The 23,477-nt window shown below is 33.4% G+C and overlaps 1 protein-coding gene across 1 annotated transcript in view; it reads left to right on the top strand.

Annotated features, from left to right (window-relative positions):
- The first annotated feature begins 5,916 nt into the window (after positions 1–5,916).
- Positions 5,917–23,477, top strand: part of LOC141290602 (solute carrier family 41 member 1-like) — a 39,633-nt gene continuing 22,072 nt past the window's right edge. The window contains exons 1-7 of the mRNA XM_073822716.1: positions 5,917–6,031; positions 10,232–10,543; positions 19,445–19,552; positions 19,739–19,810; positions 20,132–20,276; positions 22,692–22,838; positions 23,366–23,473. Coding sequence (XP_073678817.1) covers positions 10,256–10,543; positions 19,445–19,552; positions 19,739–19,810; positions 20,132–20,276; positions 22,692–22,838; positions 23,366–23,473 — 868 coding nt within the window. The 5' untranslated portion in view covers positions 5,917–6,031; positions 10,232–10,255. The remainder of the gene's footprint in view (positions 6,032–10,231; positions 10,544–19,444; positions 19,553–19,738; positions 19,811–20,131; positions 20,277–22,691; positions 22,839–23,365; positions 23,474–23,477) is intronic.

Below are 23,477 nucleotides of genomic sequence, written 5' to 3'. Positions count from 1 at the left end.
AAAATATCTAAAATTTTTAAGTCAAGAAGGATTATCTGGACGAGTAAAAATTATCTTGTTTTCAAAAATTATTAGATTTTCTTTTATTCCAAAAATCATTAGGATATTAAAGGAGTAGTTCACTTTCAGAACAAAAGTTTACAGATAATGTACGCACCCCCTTGTCATCCAAGATATTCATGTCTTTTTTTCTTCAGTCGTAAAGAAATGGTGTTTTTTGAGGAAAACATTTCAGGATTTCTCTCCATATAATGGACTTCTATGGTGCCCCCAAGTTTGAACTTCCAAAATGCAGTTTAAATGCAGCTTCAAAGCGCTCTAAATGATCCCAGCCGAGGAAGAAGGGTCTTATCTAGCAAAACAATCGGTTATTTTCTAAAAACATTTACAACATTTTAAGACCCTTCTTTCCTTGGCTGTGATCGTTTAGAGCCTTTTGAAGCTGCATTTTGGAAGTTCAAACTCGGGGGCACCATAGAAGTCTATTATATGGAGAGAAATCCTGAAATGTTTTCCTCAAAAAACATTTCCTTACAACTGAAAAAAGAAAGACATGAACATCTTGGATGACAAGGGGGTGAGTATATTATCTGTAAATTTCTGTAAACTACTCCTTTAAGATAAGATCATGTTCCATGAAGATATTTTGTACATTTCTTACTGTAAATAAATTAAAACTTAATTTTTGCTTAGCAATATGCATTGCTAAGAACTTCATTTTCGATTTTCTCAATATTTGGATTTTTTGGCACCCTCAGATTCCAGATTTTCAAATAGTTGATTCTCAGCCCAAATATTGTCCTATCCTAACATAGATCAGCAGAAAGCGTATTTATTCAGCATTCAGATGATGTATTATATTATATTATATTATATAAACACATATTGCACCATTCTTTCAGATTTGAGTCATTTGCAGTGTTTCATGGAATTTATTTTATTTTATTTATTTATTTTAATTTTAGTTTTTTTGGCTAAGAACTTTACCAAAAGAAAGGTTTAAATTAGCACATGAATGGGAAAAGTACTTTTTGGAACCAATGCCTCTGAAAAAGTGACTAGTCACTGTTGTGCTCTGTTCATCCCTGCTGGTGGATGTCATAACTACATCATTATGTTGTCCAAAAGCATGTTTCTCCATTGATGGCCTTTTAAAGTGAGTAGTTTTTTCCAACACAAATATTTCATTACATTACAGGAAATCTTTTTTTTTATTCCCCATAGAGCAGTTATATTTGCAGGGCTCTTAAAAGCATGAACTTTTCTGCTTTTGACAAGTGATCTGTCACATGTTTCTGAAACAGAGCACCCATAAAGCAAGGATGGCATCCTCTAGGTCGCGTACTTCAAGAGGTTTATGTGCTAGAGAACCTGAGCGAGTGCAGTTGAGATGAATGGGAATGCTCTCGGATAACTGTCTCTGTGTATTACAGACCTCTGTGGTGCAAGTAGCGAGCCAAAAGCCATCACCGCTGTGCCCTTGAGCAGGCGTTTAACCTCAGGTTTCTCATGGGAATTGTCCCTATTATAAAACTATGGTGTCATTATATTGTAAGGTCTCATTTGGAAATAACCAACGATCGTGTTCTATTCTAAGACAAAATCTGCAAATCACGAATGCGCTGATTTCTCCTTGGCAGGCTGTTTGACAGCTACTACAATACGACTTGTGTGCCAAGCCTATCCTTCATTCAGCATATGCCACGGCAGGCATCAAATCACGTTTTCATGCACGTTAGGGCTCGGAAACCTGGAGAAATCATGTTTGTTAAGGGTTCAACGGTGTCGTTGCTCAATTAGGAACCACTCAAAATAAATTAATGGAGTTACACGCAAGTTTGCCCGTTGTTTTCCACCGCTCAAAGTAGAAAGCTGTCAGTCACACTCCTGACCTTCACATGTAGAACATGACCTCAGAGGCCTGGAATCAGAGCCATATGATCACCACGCTATGAACGCAGAGCCGAGAGGTCATTTGAGAAGCTGTTATTAGCCCCGGGATCAGGGTGGAAAAAACATACAGCGTGGCTTCTGCTTCACTAAATTTGCTTTAGCAATTTCTTATCGAATGCGCATCGAGATTGCAATAAAAGTTTTGATGGTTTTACACCAACCCCGCGCAGGTGCTACTAAGCTCCTCGGAATGCGTTGACACTAATCCCATTTCAGTTTAAGCTATTAAACCATCAAATAAGTTTTGATCTATCTGTTCCCCGCTAAGACCTTGTTAACATGTGCGAAGCTACTGCATTTCAGGAAAGGTTAGGGGGTTATGTGTTTCTTGGAACCCCAATTCCCTCTGTTGGAGTCTCTTCATGTTAGGGATATAGAACATATGTTCTTATGGGTTTACTAAAAGCTTCAGTGCCTTGTATTTTTGTGGAAACCGGCCCTGTTTACTTGTTACTGTGATTTCTTTTGATGTGACAGTTTTATGGGGTATGTTTGAGGTGATCTGCTCAGAGGAAGCAATTAGCCATCTTTTCCTGCTTTAGAAGTGGGAAGACGCCACTTGTCAGCTTTTGAATTAATGACTTTGATGGGCATATACGGGTTTGCATATAGCACATACAGCATGTTTGCAATATGTTGCTAAGCATTATGTTGCATGATATATTGACTTTTTTGTTAAACGGACTGATAGATACAGATTCGTTTTGCGTTTTCCCTTGCGTGACGTTCTTTCATTTTTTGCTCCTTCTCTTTTGCTTTGAAGTTTGAGATGAAGGGGAGAACAGCTGGAGCCAAAGGAAGAGTGTGGGAGGTGGTGTAAAGTGAAAGTTAAGCATTGTGGGTAAGTATTTGTGTGTGTGTGTGTGTGTGTGTGTGTGTGTGACAGGTGTCCACTGTGTCTTGTTGGAAAGGGACAGAAGCTATATTTAGCACCTCTGTCAAGTTTCCACCACTCCTGTCAGGCAACAGCATACCCATAATTACAGAGCGCGTATGTGTGTTTCAGTTTTACTGCGTTTTAATCTGGTATTTAACATCAGAGGTCCTTAAGAGGCATTGTGGGAGTTCTAGTTATTTGTCATTCATACACCGACAAGTTATTTTGGTCTATTTCTTGATTAACATGCAAACCCTGTAATTCAACTGTTCTGACCTGATTCATTTAAATTTTCATGTGCTGTTTGCACATAATTGCTAAAACACAGTTTCTCCTCAATAACCTTCATGTGGTTTATTTCCATTCAGTCATAGAGGCACATGTTCTGCTGTACTTTACTTCCACCTAGTGGACGACTGCAATATTATACAGGAAGCGGAAACATATTTTGACAGTATATGCAGTCAAGTTTATGTTTTTTAAAAGAAGCCTCTTCTGCTCACCAAGCCTCACCAAAGTACAGCAAAAACATTAACATTTTGAAATATTTTTACTATTTATAATAACTGTAAATAAATATATTTATGTATTTAAATATATTTTAAAATGTTATTTATTCCTGTGATCAAAGCTAAATTTTCAGCATTATTGCTCCAGTCGTCAGTGCTGACAGTGATTTACTGTTCAAGAAACATTTTAGTATTTTTATCAATATTAAAATTTTTTGGATTCTTTGATGAATAGAAAGACTTAAAAAGTCTTAATAAAAAGCTTTTTTAACATTATACACTATACCATTCAAAAGCTTGGAGTCAGAAGAAAGAAATAATAGAAATTAATACTTTTATTTAGCAAGGATGCTTTGAATTGATCAAAAGTGAAGATAAAGACATTTATAATGTTACAAAAAAGTTATTTTGAGATAAATTCTGTTCTTCTGAACTTACTATTCATCAAAGAAACCTGAAAAAATTATACTCAGCTGTTTTCAACATACTACTACTACTACTACTAATAATAATGCTTTTTGAGCAGCAAATCTGAATATTAGAATGATTTGTGAAGAATCATTTAACTGGAGTAATGATGCTAAAAGTTCAACTTTGAAATCACAGGAATAAATTAAATTCTAAAATATATTCAAATAGAAAACAGTTATTTTTAATAGTAAAAATATTTTGTCAAAATGTTACTGTTTTTGCTGTACTTTGGATCAAATAAATGCAGGCTTGGTGAGCAGAAGAGACTTCTTTAAAAGCATGAAAAATCTTACTGTTCAAAAACTTTTGACTGGTAGTGTATATTAAAATAAATATCACAAAACTTTAAAAGTTAGAAGTAAAACTGACAATAAATATAAAATATAAGCTTATATTATAAGTATATAATACTTATACTTTATAAAGTATATACAAATATAGTATATAAAATAACAGTAACACTTTACAATATGATGTAATTTGTTACCATTACAATGAACAATACTATTTATTAATCTTTGTGAATATTAGTTATTAAAAATACATTGTTCATTGTTTGTTCATGTTAGTTCACAGTGCATTAACTAATGTTAACAAACACATTTTAATAATGTATTTGTAAATGTTAACAAAGATTAACAAATGCTGTAGAAGTAGTTCCTGTTAACTAATGTTAACTAATGAACCTTATTGTAAAATGTTACCAAAATAACTAAAATAACACTGGCTCTACACTGTCGTGTTGAATAGTGTATCCCACAATGCAATGTGTTGACAGTCCATTTAGAGTGTGATGAAATAATTTATCATTTTTACCCTTTCTTTTTGGCACATTATTTATATACAAGTATACAAATATAAAGAATAGCTATTTTTTTTTAATATATAGACGTTTTTCCTGAACACGGAAGTAAGTCCGACTCTTAACTGAAAGAATGCTTTGCATTTCCGGTCTGCATTGTTTCTAGTCAAATTAGGGTATATTCCGAGCTAATAAACTAATGTTAAACCTATTAAAATGTTTTTAAAAAGCACATGGCTCCATAGCGCCATCACTTGGCAATGTCGCAATGACCGTCATTTGTCAGTGCCTCACTTTAATGAGTGTGTCATTATTGTGTAGATGACACGAAGCAGCGGACGTTAGTTACATTAAAAACAGATGGACGCTATTTGAATGGGTTCCTATGGAAACCGGAACAGAAAAGCATTCAATCTGCCATTAGAATTCGTAATGGCGGCGCTCATCGTTTACTCAGGAAAAAGGTCTATAAAATAAAATTGAAAAGTACCCGTTTTACTTCCCAGAAGATATTGTCTAACTCATGTAATGTAAGTCATGTGACAAATATGTTGCATACTATGTTTTGAAACATTTACAATACTGTTTTACTTGCTATTTTGCCATCTGAACACAGTTTAGGTCGATTTTGATTCTGTTACAGTCTGGCTTCTTTCTCTTGTTCCTACAAAAAATAAAAAAAAATAAACAAATAACAAAATTTAGTGACAACAGTTCAAATGAGAATGACATTACATAATACTGTTATGAAATCTATAAACAAAAAACCTAAAATTAGCAAATGTGGTTATGTAATAGCCCTTTGACAGAAGTACCGCAGTGTAAACTAAGTGTAAAGTGACTTACTAAACGTCATATGCTGTGCTTTAAAGCCACCAAATGAGGTCTAAAAGCTTTTTTGCAAAACCTGTAAATGCAAACACTGGCATTTCAAATTTGATTGACTGTGATACGTGTATGGAAAGCGGGTAACTGACTCTTTGAAGGGAGAGGAGCGGTGGGTTTCCCTGTCAACACCATCTTCTCAGTGGCAGATGAGGTCAGACAGGAGGGGGTTGTTCTGAACTGCCAACAGGATGAAATTTAAGACACTCTCCGAGGCCCCCCCATCTGTGACTCCTCCAATCCGACTTCACGTTGTTATTCTCGGTGCCCTTTAAGATTTATGCTGGTCACTTACGACTTTCCTTCGCTTTTGCGACATTGTGATAGGTAAGATGTTTATGTGTTAGATTTGCATGGACAAATCGATGTTGTACTTACACCGTAGGTGGATTTGAGATTGATTTGTGTTATCAGCTTCCCATAAAATGGACCGTTCATACATTCAATTACAAGTTGTCTGCCTCGTGTGCAACTTCTCATGACCTTTGGAAGTTAGATGCATGCGTGGACAACTGCAATGTGGACAAATGCAAGGTAGAGCAGTCATGTTATTATATACTTTTAGAAGTAGACAGCATGTTTAACCTCTCATCCCTTAAAATGGGGTTGCATTCAAATTAAATAGAATAATTATCGCTACAAGGTTGTTTTATGCACTAAATAAAACAATTGTATGTATAACAAGATTAAAACAAAATGTATGACTTATAACTTTGCCTAATTTAAATTAGATTTGGGTTTGGATCAGGTGCTGAATGAATGAATCACCTGGTTTGAATGATTCATTTATGCTTTTCGTTCACTAAAGTCACTTCCTTTTGAAGCATGTGACTAACTTCCTTGCCAGTTAAAAAAGCCTCTCGTTTGTGAATCAAGGTTGAATGTTATACAACCCTTACTGTTTATATATATTATTTATAAACAATAAGCATAGTAATATTCACTTCTCAATTCAGCCAAACTGAATGAATGATTTTGTGACCAACTGAACAGTAAGTTCTCTTTCCAATACGTGTCAGAGTCGTTTACAAATGTCCAGAATTATGAATTTATACACTACACTACTTGTCAAAATTTTTTTAACAGTATGATTTTTAATGTTTTTTAAAGAAGTCTCTTCTGCTCATAAAGCCTGCATTTATTTGATGCAAAGTACAGCAAAAAATGAAATATTTTTACTATTTAAAATAACTGCTTTTTTTAAAAATATATTTTAAAATGTCATTTATTCCTGTGATCAAAGCTGACTTTTCAGCATCATTACGCCAGTCTTCAGTGTCACATGATCCTTCAGAAATCATTCTAATATGCTTATTTGCTGTTCAAGATTTTTTAAAATTATTATCATCAATATTTAAAACAGTTGAGGACATTTTTTTCAGGATTCTTTTATAATAGAAATATCCAAAGATCAGCATTTATCTGAAATAAAAAGCTTTTGTAACATTATACACTATTCCATTCGAGCTTTGAATCAGTATTTTTTAAAATGATAGAAATTAATACTTTTATTTAGCAAGGATGCTGTAAATTGATCAAAATGATGATAAAAACATTTATAATGTTACAAAAGATTTCTATTTCAGATAAATGCTGTTCTAATTTTATTCATCAAAGAAACCTGAAAAAAAAAATATGCTCAGCTGTTTTCAACATAATAACAACAAATGAGTTTTACAATATTAGAATGATTTTTTTGAAGGATCATGTGACTGGAGTAAGGATGCTAAAAATTCAGCTTTGAAATCACAGGAATAAATTATATTTTTTTAAATATTTAAATAGAAAACAGTTATTTTATATAGAAAAAATATTGCATTTTTTACTCTTTTTGATGTGCTTTGGATCAAATAAATGCAGGCTTAGTGAGCAGAAGAGAATTCTTTTTAAAAAAACATGATTTTTTGTCACTTTTGACTGATAGTGTTTGTGTCTGATGTTGACTAATACATTAATTAAATCTGCAAGAGCATTATTAAAACTAATTTTTTTTATTATTATTAAAACTAAAAATACTTTTATGCTGCTCCTTAAACCGGTGTCATCATGGCTTTGAACAGCTTTTTTCTTTTTTTACAGTGTATGCTTTGAACGAATCGGTTAAACCGGTTAAATGATTCGCCACCTGCTGGCGTAACTATGTAATCCACAGAAAATATCACTCAAATTATTGAATAAAATATGATTAAACCTTTGTAGTAAACGACGTTAAAACATTCTAGTCAGTGAACAAAAATCCAAACCACTTTCTACCGACTAGAGGAGCACGCATATGTAGATTAAACTGCTTTAAAATAGTAAAATAGAAGTTCAATTAGTGAAAAAGCACCTGAAACCAGATTGTAAACATTAAAACCTTAACGTTAGTCGATAGTACTTAACATGTTAGGGTTTTAAAACAGCAGGCTGTTCCAGTTTGTTGTTTTCAAAAGTACTATAGTATAGTCTGATACCTCCTAGTTCGTCGTCTGTCGAATTACCGCTCATGAATATTAATGAAGTCGATTCGTAACCTACCAGGCGCGTCCACTCACGTCACTAATAAATATTCATGAGCCAAGCTTTCTCCGTAGTACTATTGGTGAATTCGTTTCCTATCTAGGAAGTTAAACATTTCGAGTAGTGATTCAACGCGCTTTAGCGTTGCAGGGATTAATATCGTTGTCGATAGCGAAGTTACATATAATGTGATGAATGTAAACACAAAAGAAGGGCTAATTTGAGACGGTAGGCTGTTCTTTACGTGACTTTCTATTGCTGATGTGGAGCACAAGCCATCATGATCCGTGTGTAACCCATCATTGTTTACCGCATCTGTCCTTCTCATCAGTAACATTCAGTTTCGACGCACAAACGTGTGACATACATTTATTTGCTGGAGGAACGGTTGCTGTGAGATTTGTCAGTGATATCTATGGGAATGTACGACTTGATATTGCTATGGCAACGTGTCATCAGTGCTTATGGACCAAAACATGAAATATAATCGGTGTGATCAGAGATGAAAGTGAAACCTTTCAACTGCTGATACATTTTAGATCATTAGATTTGTAAAAAGATCTGTTTACAAGGAGCTTAAAAGAGCTGACTTCGAAAGTACTGATGCAAATGTATGTTTACTGATTAGCATGCATGAAAACATTAAAAGTGATGCTGTAACACTTGTGCAGCTTCAATGTTTACACATGCTTCATGTTCCAAAACACAATTAATGTGTACTGTATTTGTACATTGGGGTTCAAAAGACTGCTGCCACAGTCAAAGCCTAAAATTGGAATGTAAATTAAATGTGATCCTGAACCACAAAACCAGTCATAATGTTCAGAGATTTATACATAATCTCAAAGTTGAATAAATAAGCTTTGCATTGATGTATCATTTGTTAGGATATGACAATATTTGTCGCTATTTAAAAATCTAAATATTGAGAAAATCCACTTTAAAGTTGTCCAAAGCAATGCATATTACTAATCAAAAATTAAGTTTTGATTTTTTTACAGTAGGAAATTTACAAAATATCTTCATGGAACATGATCCTTATTTATGATTTTGGCAAAAAAGAAAAATCGATAATTTTGACCCATATAATGTATTTTTGGCTATTACTGCAAACATACCCATGCTACTTAAGACTTAAGTGGTCCAGGGTCACAAATATGCAATAAACTATGTTGTTTTAGCATTATTAAAGTGATATTATGGTTTATGATATTATTAATGTTTTAAGTCAGTTTTTTGAGTTTTTTTGTTTCAGTTTCAACTAAATAAAAATAAACTAGATTAAACTAAATTACAATGAGAAATGTTATTGAGAAACAAGATTAAAAAATATATATATTTTAGTTAATGGTTATTTAGAGTGTGTTTATGTGTTTTTAATGGCTTTTAGTTTGTTTTAGTGTTTGTGAATACTAAAACTAATACATACTAGTATATAATAATAATCTTGGTAAATATTTGGAATGAAAAAAAAAAACCCCAGTAATCTTGGTAAATAAATAGGAAATAGTTGGATTTTGAAAAATGTGACCCTGCACTACAAAACCAGTCATAAAGGTAAATTTGAATAAATAAGCTTTCCATTGATGTATGGTTTGTTAGGATAGGACAATATTTTACTGAGATACAGCTATTTGAAAATCTGGAACCAGGGGGTGCAAAAAAAAAAAAAAAAAAAAAAAAAACATTTGCCTTTAAGGTTGTCCAAATAAACTACTTAGCAATGCATATTACTAACCAAAAATTAAGTTTTTATATATTTACTGTAGGAAATTCACAAAATATCTTCATGGAACATAATCTTTACTTAATATCCTAATGATTTTTGCAATAAAAGAAAAATAAATAATTTTGACTCATTCGGTGTATTTTTGGCTATTGCTACAAATATACCTGTGCAACTTAAGACTGGTTTTGTGGTCCAGAGTCACAAATGTAAAACAAAGCAAACCTGAATGTGCAAGTACTGCTTTTTAACATTAAGATATTAATTTATTTGATACCAATTATGTAAAATGAAATTGTAGCAACATATTTTATTTAATATTATGAAAAAACAATATTTGTAATATGAGAAAACAAAAGCAAAAAAAAAACAAAAAAACATCTGGTCTTAGACTTATGAACCCTAACCTTACATTTCAGCATAAATTAAACTTTTTTTTTTTTTTTTTTTTTTGGCTGTACCTCCATCAGTGTTGTAAAGCTGTCTTTAATTGACTTTCTGTTGCTCAGAGGGAGCGGACCGGAGACTCCACCATGGCAGGGGACGAAGTTCGGCAGAGAAAAGGAGGTGGTCGCAAGAAGTCCAAAAAGGGGAAGGGGAAGGGTGGTTTGGATCGGACTAGCAGTCTAGATGGCCAGAATGACCTGCAGTTACCCCCTCCCACCATACCACCTAAAAAGCCTGTGGAGGAGAAGACCAAAACAGCCCAGGCTAAGATAGAAGATGAGTCGGCCATTTCTATCTGCCTGCAGGTGCTGTTCCCCTACCTGCTGGCTGGGATGGGGATGGTGATGGCAGGCATGGTGCTGGACAGTGTGCAGGTAAGAGATTTTTGAAGAACTTTTTGCAACTTTACCCAACACATAACCTGGCATGACTTTCAAACAGTTTAAGGTTGACGCTATAGCAGCAAATGTGCCTACTTTAATTATCCAGCATGTCAAGTGCTGATATTTATGGTCCTCACTTACAGGAAGCAGAGTGTGAGGGAAATTAATGTGATGATTAAAATTCACTTGCAAGGCGAGAGACCGGAAAAACACTCCAATCATGAAGCATTAAAGCTGTAGTTCACCCAAAACTGATGTCATTTTGAAGTCATTACTAACCTGTATGTTTTGTGGAACACAAATTGGCAAGTTTAACAAAATGACCATGCTATGAATTAATGGATTTTGAATAGGTTTTTAAGACAGCTCCAATGATGGACAAAATAAACATGAACAGTAGGACAACATTATCAGTGTACCATAAAAGTGGTGACTCGTGTCCCTTCTTTTAGCTGTGCTAAAACATTTATTGAACAAAATGCATCTTGATAATTTTTGTCTTTTGATACTTTATTTTTTGTGATACAGATAGATCCTTTCATCCACCAAGAGATATAAACTCAGATCTTAGAGAAAATCAGTCAGAATTGCAAGATTGGAATTCCAAGCAAAGTCATTAAAAAAATCTACATATAAACCCAGAATTACTGGAAAAAGTATTAAGAATTGCGAGATATAAACTAAAAATTTGACAAACAAAGTCAGAATTGCTAGAAAAAAAAACAGAATTGCTAGATTTTGATTAAAAATTGTGAAATATAAACTCAGAATTGTAAAAAATAATAATAATCAGAATTGTGAGATGTAAACTCTAAATTGTTATTTGGAATTGCTCGAAAAAAGTTATAATTGCTAGGTTTTGATTTAAAAAATTGCGAAATATAAACTCAGAAGAATTGTGAAAATAAAATCAGAATTGTAAAATGTGAACTTTAAATTGCGAGAAATAAAGTCAGAATTGTGCAATGTTAATTCATAATTGCACGATATAGAGTTGGGAAAAATACAATTAAATTGTGAGATGTTAACTCTAAACTGCGAGAAATAAAGTCAGAATTGGATGATGTAAATTCAGAATTGCGGAACGAAAATCTGAATTGTGAGATGTAATTTAAATGGCAAAATATAAACTTAAAATTGTGCAAAATAAAGTCAAAATTTCAAAATGTGAGCTAGGACTTTCTAGAAAAGAATTCAGAATTGTAAGATGTTAATTCGTCATTGCAAAATATAAACTCAAAATTGTGAGAAATAAAGTCAGAGTTACAAGAATTACAAGTAAACTTAGAATTGCTAGGAAAAGTTCAGAATTCAAAGATTTTGATTAAAAATTGTGAGATATAAACTCAGAATTGTAAAAAAAAATCAGAATTGTAAAATGTGAACTCTGAATTGTGAGAAGTTGTGAGATGTGAGCTTTAAATTGTGAGAAATAAAGTCAGAATTGCTAAAACTTTTTTGAATATGATATTCATTCATAATTGCAAGATATAAAATTAAAATTGTGAGAAATAAAGTCAGGATTGCAAGATGTAAACTTTGAATTACTAGAAAAAAGTCAGAATTGAGTTGTAATTAATAACTGCAAGATATAACTATTTAAAAAAATAAAATCAAAATTGTGAGATGTAAACTTTAAATTGTGAGAAATAAAGTCATAATTGTGAGATGTAATTAATAATTGCAAGATATAAACTTAGAATTGTGCAAAATAAAGTCAAAATTGCAAGATGTAAACTTGGAATTGCTGGAGAAAAGTCAGAGCTGTGGGATGTTAGTTCATAGTTGCAAGATATAGACCTAAAATTGTAAGAAAATAAATCTGAATTGCAAGATGTAAACTAAATTGCAAGAAATAAAGTCAGAATTACAAGATGTAAACTCGGAAGTGCTAGGAAATTTTTTTTAATTTTGAGATGTTAATACATAGTTGCTAGATATACGCTTGAATATTTGAGAAATAAAGTCAGAATTGTATGCTGCGAACTCACAGTTCTGATTAAGAAAGTCTGAATTATGAGATAAAAAGTTGCAATTACCATGGCGGAAACAGGCAAACAAAAAACTAAAAAAAAACTATTGCTTCAAATATTATAACCGGTCCAAAAATTTGTTGTTATAGAACCGGTTGTCATTTATTATTCTTAAGAGATGTTGTGTCCTGATGATGTTTAATGAATGAGATCAGAGGTGTGTGTTGGTGATGTGGGTCTGGATTTGCTGCGACGCTGTGCTGTGCTCACGACCGGACAGGTTTTTTCTTTTTTCTTTTTTTTTTTTTTTCTTTTTTTTAGCTGAATCATGCCCCTCTTTCCAACGCGTCCTCTACGCACTGGCAAGCGGTAGAGTGGTGAGTAATCGAACAACGCTGCTTTTACAACCCCATGGGTTCTCAATCTGTCTCTTTGTCTCTCGTACACACACTTGTTCTATCTCGATCTATCTTTTCCTCTCCTCTTTCTCCCTTCTTGTCCGTCTGCCAGCCCATTCACAGCTGATAAGACAGGTTCAGTACTACGTCAGAGGAGACATTAGCAGAGAGCAGGACAGGGGGACAGACGCAGGACTCTGAGCAGATGAAACGGCTGATAGGAAGTAATAAGGGTTAGATGACTGACTGTTCGAGGGCCTGATGCACTAGTGAGGAGGGGGCGAAGAGGACTGCCCACAGGAACGAGTGGAAATAAAGCCTCAACATGTGTTTCTGTCACATTCTGGACCTGTTAGACCAGGCCTGGTGACAGAGAGGTGTTTAAATCGACGCTGATACGGACAGGACTCTTTGTCATGTGAGTCACGACTCCTGTGGCGGAGAGAAGACGCGCTCTGGAGAACATAGTGCTCGTGTACGTGGACGTTCCAGTGACCTGCGAGCGACAAAAGAGGCAGCTTGGGAATCACTGTAGCAGTCCTCAAGAGACAGCCATCCTTCAGGCATAAGACAAGACTCAAGAAGTTTTTAAAATTGGATTTTGGAGTTCAGAGAACCAACTCAGAGATGCTCAGCTGAGACTTTTTTGAATGTGGAGGTTTTTGAAAACCCATGTGGCATTGATAGATGAACAGATGACATCTTCAAGAAGAACTGAGATATATACCGTGTGTATCAGCCAACTTTTCGGGCCTTTGCTGTCGTGGGACAATCTGAAGATACTAAATTGCATCGTTTAATCTTGAGAACATTCTGTTTTTCTAAGTCAGCATATTATTTTTCTTCTTCCCAACTTGTTTGTCTTGAGCTTCTTTTGTAGTTTCAAGACATTATGAAAGGAACTTTCGGTGATTTAGGAGAGTGTTAAAAGCTTGTTGAACTCAGTCGTGGCCCTCATCGTTGGGGAATGGGGTAACAGAGATGGTGGTCACTCAGTTAGAGCTGGAGCTCTTATATCAGGGGAAGAAACTCAGAGGTTTCACCTGTAAGCTCACTCGTTCTGCTAATGGCTTCTTGCCGGAGAGCTCGTACGTCATCGCCACGCAGGTCCTACTGCCGTATCTGCTGGGCGGGCTGGGGATGGTGGCGGCCGGTATCATCATGGACATTGTCCAAGTATGAGCAATTTAATCTAGATTTGGTGTATTTCTTGCTTGTGTGTGTTATTAAAACTGTAAATAACGATGTTTTCTAATTAGTATTGTGTAGTATTGTAGTATTAGTAAATAGTAGTGTTTTCCGTAGTGCCGTGATTTTCATTAAAGTACCTTGGAGTACTATGTACTGTAAATACAATGGGAGCACTGCAGTATTTTAGTAAGGGCATGATACTACCATATTCATACACCATCATGTTACTTCAGGAATATTGTGATATACATGTCTATAAACACGATATTGGCTTTTTTTTTGTTAGTGGTAAATGTTGAAGTATTTCGGTATTGAATGTTCAAGACGTAAGCCAGGTTAAAACTAACCTAACCTAGGTAAAATCACTGTAATGCATGACTTTGAATAAATTAATGCTTTAATAACATGACAGCAACAAGCAGCTTGATAACAAAACAAAAAAAAATCATAAATTAAATTATTTCATAAATGTATCTGTATAATTATTAAAAAAGTGTATTGCAATTTACAATTAATCAATTACAATTTACAAATAATCAAAACAAATTCTATTTAGAAAATATTTTGTTTTTTAAAAATTATGATTTTTAAAATCTTAAAATTGTGATATCGTGATACTCAAACATGATATTGGCATTTGTTTAAGTTTATTTTGTTAGTGGTAAATGTTGAAGTATTTTGGTATTGAATGTTAAAGACATAAGACAGGTTAAGACTAAAACTATCCTAACCTGGGTAAAATCACTGTGATGCATGCCTAGGAATTAGGGGTCGACCGATATATGTTTTTCAGGGCCGATGCCGATACCAATTATTACAGATCAAGTAGACGGATAACCAATATTTTGAACCGATCTATATGTCTGATGTAAAAAAGTGAAAATTTAAGAATAATAATAGCTTTGACAAAACTTTCTTTAAATGCTTTTAAATCATTTTATCCGCAAATCGGTTTTTAAAGTGACCAATATTAAAATCATTAAAATCATAATATAGGCCATAAAATGCTTAATATCGGCACCAATACTCAGCCAGGCCGAAAATCAGTTGACCCCTACTTTGATGCTTTAATAACATGACAGAAAGGGTAGCTTGATAACAAAAAAGTATTTTAATAAATTAATTAAAGGATAATTAAAGGATATTGGCATTTTTGTAGGTTTATATTGTTAGTGGTAAATGTTGAAGTATTTCGGTAATGAATTTTAAAGACAAGCTAGGTTAAGACTAAAACTACTGTAAGGCATGTCTTTGAATTAGGGGTCGACCAATATGTTTTTCAGGGCCAATGCTGATTATTACAGATCAAGTAGACCGATAACCGATATTTTGAACAAATATATATGTCTGGTGTAAGAATAAAAAATTAATGTCAAAATTAGGAATAACAAGGGTTCTGACAAAAACTTTCTTTAAATGCTTTTAAATAATTTTATTGGCAAATCGGTCTTGGAAATGGCCCATACCAATAACCATAAAAATGCTTAATATCGGCACCGATTATTACAGATCAAGTGGAACGATAACCAGTGTTTTGAACTAATATATATGTCTGGTGTAAAAAAAAAAAAAAAGATTTAGACCCGATTTCACATACAGGGCTTAGACTAAACTAGGATTAGGCCATAGTTCAATTAGGACACTTAAGTAATTTTTATAAACGTGCTTAGAAAAAAAACATTACTGGTGTGCATCTTGAGACATAACAAAGCAACTGATATAATTTAAGTGCAAGTGCAAGTTTCTTTCAGTTTAAAAAAACATCTCAGACATTTTAGTCTTAGACTAGGCTTAAGCCTTGTCTGTGAAACTGAGGGTTAATGTCAAAATTAAGAATAACAAGGGTTCTGACAAAAACTTTCTTTAATTCCTTTAAATTATTTTATCGCCAAATTGGTTTTGAAAATGACTGATACCGATAACCATAAAAATGCTTAATATCGGCACCGATAATCAGTCAGGCTAATAAACGGTCAAGCCCTACTTTAAATGAATGAGGCATTGGCTTTAAGGCATAATGCTTTAATGACATGACTGCAACAGCAGCTTGATAACAAAAAAAGAAAATAATTAAAAAAAATTAAATTATTTATTAGAATTATTTATTATTATTAATTTTTTTTAAATTATCAAATATTTTAATCATAGATAATTTGTATTCTATTTTTTTTAACTAAAATTAAAATGTCATGAATTACATTCAAATTGCTTGCGTGAATGGATAAAAAAAATGGATAAAATAACACTGCTTATACTGTATACCATTATTGCACTGTAAGTTAGGGGCCGTTCACATGTCGTGCCTAAAAACGTGTGGAAAACGCTAGGCGCGCCGCTTTATCTTTCTTTCCAAACCGCTCTGTAGCTTGCGCTCCCGTGGCGTTTGCCATTGCTAAGCAACCAAGACTCGCACTCTCAATGAAGACGTGGAAGTTTTAGCAAAGGATAAATGGATTTTCAGCATTAAAAATCGCTTGCAGTAGCTCTGCTATTTAATTTATTTAAAAATGTTTAATCCTGTACAGCTATGATAAGCTGTTTCTCTAACTTGGCAGTGCTTTCAGTGTTATTAAGGGAAAGGATGAAGCTGATTGGTTGATTCATGTCACATGACCTGCGTTGCGCTTGCGGCATTCTGAAAAAACGAGCGTGTCGCACCGCATCGCTTCCTTAATGAGCGAGCATACCGCGCGTCTACATTTGAAATAACGAACTTGAGCGCGCAAAAGGCGCTACATGTGAACGGCCCCTTAAACTGTAAAATAATCTATGTAGCTCTAAAGCTATTGCATTCTAACACAAAATATGGAGATAGTTAGCATACTTATTTTTTGTGCACTGCACAGTTGTCCCATAGGATATCAGCGCACTTCACCATCACATGCTAGCTTCCAGTAACGGTTCCTTGTGTTCCTGTCCTCTAGATAGACGTGGCTGGCATGGACTGTGTTTTGTGTCTATTAATTGAATTCTCATGGGGGCGGGTGAGATAGACCGAGCGAAAGAATGAAAGCTTGTTTCTAGAGCAGAAGTGGGCTAGATCCCAGGATGGGCCTGTGACATGACACCAGCCCCTCAAAACAGCCCGGACTGTGCCTGTGGTAAAAATACTGGCTGGCTGGCACCGGTCTCTTATCTGTTCATTTAAACATTATGGCTATTTTTAACTTCATGAGTGGGTTTGTGAAGAGAGGAGCACTCAGCTCGTTTGCTGACACGTACTAAATATAAATGCACACTCGCACAGTGCAAGAAGCCATTCATGTTCAGTGAGTCACTGTGACACTTTTGTCAGTTTGCCCGTTATGAGATGATATTTATGACTTTGCTGATGACTAGTCTGTGTTTTGACTGGATGTATCAGGAAAAAAAGCTGTAACTGACACCTAGTTTGAATTAATCTGTACTCTTTCATTCGATTGAGAGCATCTCAGTTTATGGTCTGAGCATTAAGACGTCACTCAGTTTAAAAATATTGACCGTGATGGTCACATTAGCAGCGATGTATGTGAAAGCCAATGCGCTGTTCTGTGAAATGTATCTGTTTATCTTAAAATTCTTGAAAAGTACAGTATGTATTGATAGATGTGGGGGTGGAGCTTCAGTTCCTGGCATGCAGTGCAGCTCAAATCAGTAATGAGAATTAATGCTTTACTGTTTACTGTTGTAATATTGCAGTAGTGTTGTTGTGTTCCTTTTGGGTTATGTCGTGTCAATTTTTGGTGCAATTTTAAATGTGAGTTTTCTAGTTTCACCCTGATTTTGGTTTGCACTTCAAATTAATAGTAATGGCAATTCTGATTCATTTCAGTGAGTGGGTTCTTTTGGATGGATTGCCTCAGTGAATGCATTAAAAAATAGCTTGTCAGTTTAGTGTAGTTTGAGATTCTATGCTATATTCATAACATAATACTAGTACTAATTAAACAATAAAAATACTAGTTAATCGAAAATTAAAAATATATTCTGATTAAAATTCTAAATGACACTTTTAAGAAGGTTCACCATTTTTTTTATTAATTGCTTCTGTGAATGGATTCAAAAAATAGCTTATCAATTTAGTTTAGTTCCAAATTTTTATGCTATATTTGTAACGAAATAACAAGGTATATATTAAATGGCTGACATTCAAAAATAAAAAAAAATGCATTTAATTTTTAATATTATTTAGGAAAAAAATTTATATAGAAAAAACATTCTATAGAAGATTTTTTAGATTTTGTCAAATCTTAAAATTAAGATTTTTTTGCATGGTGATATTATTTGTTATATATATATATATATATATATATATATATGGGATATATATGGGTGTGTAAATGCATTCAAAAAAACATTTTATTAAATATTTTGAAATTGTTATACTTTATTCATAACAAAATACTAGCATATTCCATGGTATATATTAAATGGCTGCCATTCCAAATCGGGGGAAAAAATATATATAGAAAATGTCAAGATTTTTTCAAATTAAAGTATTTAAATTATTTACTTTTTTTTTTTTTTTTTTTTTGCATGGTGATGTTATTTAACAAATAAAAATATTTTATTAGGCATGCTCCTTTCTCCAGTGTGTCATTAATCTAATTAAAAAAAATGCTGCACTATTGTAATAAAATAATACTGAAAGATTTTTTAATATGTTTTTAACAGTTATTTTAAATCTTGCATAAATAACATTAATCTTAATAAATACTACATTCATTAATTTCATATTATATTTTGACAATATTATAATTTAATATTGCAACATTTGACAATTATTTGTATATATATATATATATATATATATATATATATATATATATATATATATAAGAAGATTCACCCTTGTAATTTTTTTGGGATGAATTACGTTTTTGCTTTTCTTTGCCTTTTCTAGCTCATCAGTTTAGTTTAGTTTGAGATTCTCATGATATATTTATAACAAAATGCTGCATTTAAATTGTATAATTATTCAGACTAAATATATTTTCCATATATATAAAAAAAGATTTTTAAAATCTTAAAATTATAAGGATGTTTTGTGTGGTGATATTATTTACAAAAAATATAAAATAAATAAATGAATGTTAAAAAAAAATTACCTTCTCCCAGTGTCTTATAATCTAATTGTAAAAATGCTGTACTACTGAAATAAAATAATCCTAAATAAGGAGGATGTTTGTGCAGAATACTGTGGTTTTAAAATGCCATAAAAATCAGTTTTTGTAAAATAGTGTTTTTTTGTAAAATAGTGTTTTAACAGTTCCAGGTCAGTGTTGGTATCATGGGAAACCTGCTGTTAACTCTTTCAGAATGTCTAAATATCATCTCTGTATGTTTTTCAGCATTGGGATGTGTTTAAGGTGATCACAGAGGTGTTCATCCTGGTACCGGCTCTGGTCGGGCTCAAGGGAAACCTGGAGATGACTCTAGCGTCTCGTCTCTCTACTGCTGTATGTAAAAATACTTATTTAAATGGATAATACATGCACTACTGTGTCCATATTATTTATAATCTATCTCAAGCTGTAGCCTTAGTGATTAATAGCCCTGAGATGATCAAGTGTGTTTCATGATTAAATTAAAACGCTTCCAGCAGTTATCTGCTTCACTGTGCCTTTGTTTCTAATATTCCTCAGGCTAACACCGGACAGATGGACGACCCCAAACAGCAGTGGTTGATGGTGACCTGTAATCTCGCTCTTATTCAGGTGAATCAGAAACACATACATATTTCATATTATTGATATTTTACATAATCCACTGGAAACCGGCTTTAGTTCCTGTCGGAAATGAATTAGACAATACAAATATGAATTAACCGAACAAACATTCATTAAACGTTAAATAAATGTAAAAGAATATGAACAATTACTCTGAGACTTCATTCTGCTGGAGTCCTCAGTCTTGAATACCAATGAGTACTCATTATAAAAATACATTTTTAATCAGTTTAATTATGAATGAAGGCATATGATCTTAGGCTCTGATGAGCAGCTGTGATTGTCGAGCTCCTCTGCTCTCTTCCTCAGGTTCAGGCCACTGTGGTGGGCTTTCTGGCAGCTCTTGCAGCTGTAGGTCTTGGCGCTCTGTCCAGAGGAGGTGTAGAGCTGGACCAGGCGGCTGTCCTGTGTGCTAGCAGTGTCACCACCGCATTTGTGGCTGCTCTGTCCTTAGGTACACCACTCTTTATTACCTTAGGATAACATGAAATCAAAACGTACACTACCAGTCAAAAATTTTTGAACTGGTAAGATTTTTTATGTTTTTAAAGAAGTCCCTTCTGCTCACCAAGCCTGCATTTAGTTGATCCAAACTACAGCAAAAAACTGTAAAATATTGAAATATTTGTACTATTTAAATTAACTGTTTTCTATTTGAATATATTTTAAAATATGTTAATTTAGTAATTTATTTCTGTGATCAAAGCTAAATTTTTCAGCATTTGTTATTCCAGTATTCAGTGTCACCTGAACCTTCAGAAATCATTCTAATATGCTGATTTGCTGTTCAATAAACATTTATTATTATTATTATTATTATTATTATTATTATTTATTTTTGATGAATAGAAAGATTCAAAGATCAGGTTTTTTTGGGAAAGAAATTATGGAAATTAATACTTTTATTTAGCAAGGATGCTTTAAATTGATCAAAAGTGATGATAAAGACATTTACATCTATTTCAGATAAATGCTGTTCTGAACTTCCAATTCATTAAAGAAACCTAAAAAAAAATTCTACTTGGCTGTTTTCAACATAATAATAATAAATGTTTTTTGAGCAGCACATCAGAATATTAGAAAGATTTCTGAAGGATCACGTGACTGGAGTAATTATGCAAAAAATTCAGCTTTGAAATCACAGGAATAAATTACATTTTAAAAAAACTAATCAAAAATATTCAAATTAGGGCTGTCAGTTGATTCAAATTTTTAATCTAATTAATTACATGATGTGTCAATTTATTTATTTTTTGGCTGTAAAATTACCCACAAAGGATTATTTAAAGCCGTTATTTTGTTTAATGAGAAAATATCAAGTAGACATTATATTCCTTTTTTTGCTGTACTTTGAATCAAATAAGTGCAAGCTTGGTGAGCAGAAGAGACTTCTTTAAAAACATTTTGACTGATAGTGTATTTCTAAAATATTTTAGAAATAAAATAAACGTGCTCCTTCAGAAATCATTCTAATATGCTGATTTATTACTTTTATTATCAGTGTTGAAAAAAGTTGTGCGGCTTTTTTTTTTGGAACTTTAATATTTTTTTGGATTATTTAGTTAATAAAAAGTTAAAAAGAGCAGCGTTTATTCAAAATTAGAAACCTCTTCTAACAATATAAGCTTTTGCTATCACTTTTTATTAATTTAAAGGAACACTCCACTTTTTTTGGAAATAGGCTCATTCTCCAACTCCCCCCGAGTTAATAAGTTGAGTTTTACCGTTTTGAAATCCATTCAGCCGTTCTCCTGTTCTGGCGATATCACTTATAGCATAGCTTAGCATAGATCATTGAATCCTATTAGACCAATAGCATCACGTTCAAAAATGACCAACGAGTTTCCATATTTGTTGTATTTAAAACTTGACTCTTCTGTAGTTATATCGTGTACTAAGACCGGTGGAAATGCAAAGCTGCGAGTTTCTAGGCTGATAAGATTAGGAACTACACTCCCATTCCGGCGTAATAGTCAAGGAAGTTTGCTGCTGTAATATGGCCGAAGCAGGCTGAGTATTATCAGAAATGAGTTCCCAGCTAGTTTAGCATTTGCACATGTGCTGCGTGGTATTACTGCTCCTGCTTCAGCCTTATTACGGCAGCAAACTTCCCTGACTATTACGCCGGGATGGAAGTGTAGTTCCTAATCTTATCAGCCTAGAAACTCGCAGCTTCGCATTTCCACCGGTCTTAGTACACGATATAACTACAGAAGAGTCAAGTTTTAAATACAACAAATATGGAAACTCGTTGGTCATTTTTGAACGTGATGCTATTGGTCTAAAAGGATTCAATGATCTATGCTAAGATATGCTAAAAGTGATATCGCCAGAACAGGAGAACGGCTGAATGGATTTCAAAACGGTAAAAATCAACTTATTAACTCGGGGGGGAGTTGGAGAATGAGCCTATTTCCAAAAAAAGTGGAGTGTTCCTTTAACACATCCTTGGTAAATGTTTGGGGTCAGTCAAAAAAAAGTAAATTTAAATTATTTTTATTCAGAAGAGTGCATTAAAATGATCAAAAGTGACAGTAAAGACAAAAAAACTTCCTTTTTTCTGCTAAACAAAGAATGTATCACAGTTTCCACAAAAATATTAAGCAGCATAAAATCAGCCTATTAGAATGATTTATGAAGGATCATGTGACACTGAAGACATGATGTGTCTATTTATTTATTTTTTGGCTGTAAAATTACCCACAAAAGATTATTTAAAGCCCTTATTGTGTGAAATGAGAAAGTATCAAGTAGGCTTTATTTTCCTTTTTTGCTGTACTTCAGATTGAATAAATGCAGGCTTGGTGAGCAGAAGAGACTTCTTTAAAAATCAATACAATCTAACATTGCTGCTTTCTTCCACGTCCAGGTCTGGTGATGATTGGTGTGATCATTGGCTCCAGAAAAGTGGGCATCAACCCTGATAATGTGGCCACACCGATAGCGGCCAGTCTGGGAGATCTCATCACTCTTTCTCTGTTGGCTGGAGTCGGCAGCACACTGTTCCAGTACAGAGGTGTGGGGCCATTTGGTTACTAACGTATTAATAAATAATAACTGCTAGTTTACAACCTAAAACCAGTGCATTATTGTTACAAAACAGTCTGATATTTATTAAAAGACTCAATTACTGACAATCATAAGATTGTAAAATTGTAGCAGTGTTAATAAAATAATTAATTTTATGTACAATTAAATATATATATTAAATGTTTGAATTATAAAACATTCAATAAATAAAATTAAAGCCACTAAATTTTCCATACTAAATGACTGTTGAAAATGTACCAGAAGAGGGCAGTAGAAATTCACTAAAATATTACTTTAATACAAAGATGTGCATTTTCCCCTTAGAAAAATCATCTCTCGGTTTTGTTTAAAAACATCTTCCGTCTACAGAATGTGATCCTGTTGCAGTTTCATTCTCTAGAGTTGGTCAAATCTAGATTTACATGAATCATAGCATGTTATCTACAATATGTAAATATTTATAATGTCTGGTGTGTATCATCAGGGTAATCTCCAATGTTTGTGTGTGTCCAGATGTGTGGTACTTGTCCCCGTTGGTGTGTGTCTTCTTCTTGCTGCTCATTCCTTTCTGGGTGCTCATCGCTAGACGGAGTCCACAGATTAAAGAGGTTCTGAAGTCCGGCTG

This window comes from Garra rufa, chromosome 18 (assembly GCF_049309525.1).
Source record: "Garra rufa chromosome 18, GarRuf1.0, whole genome shotgun sequence".
Classification (NCBI taxonomy): Eukaryota; Metazoa; Chordata; class Actinopteri; order Cypriniformes; family Cyprinidae; genus Garra; species Garra rufa.
The sequence above is the reverse complement of the archived record's forward strand: the minus strand, read 5'-3'. Positions and strand labels throughout refer to the sequence as shown.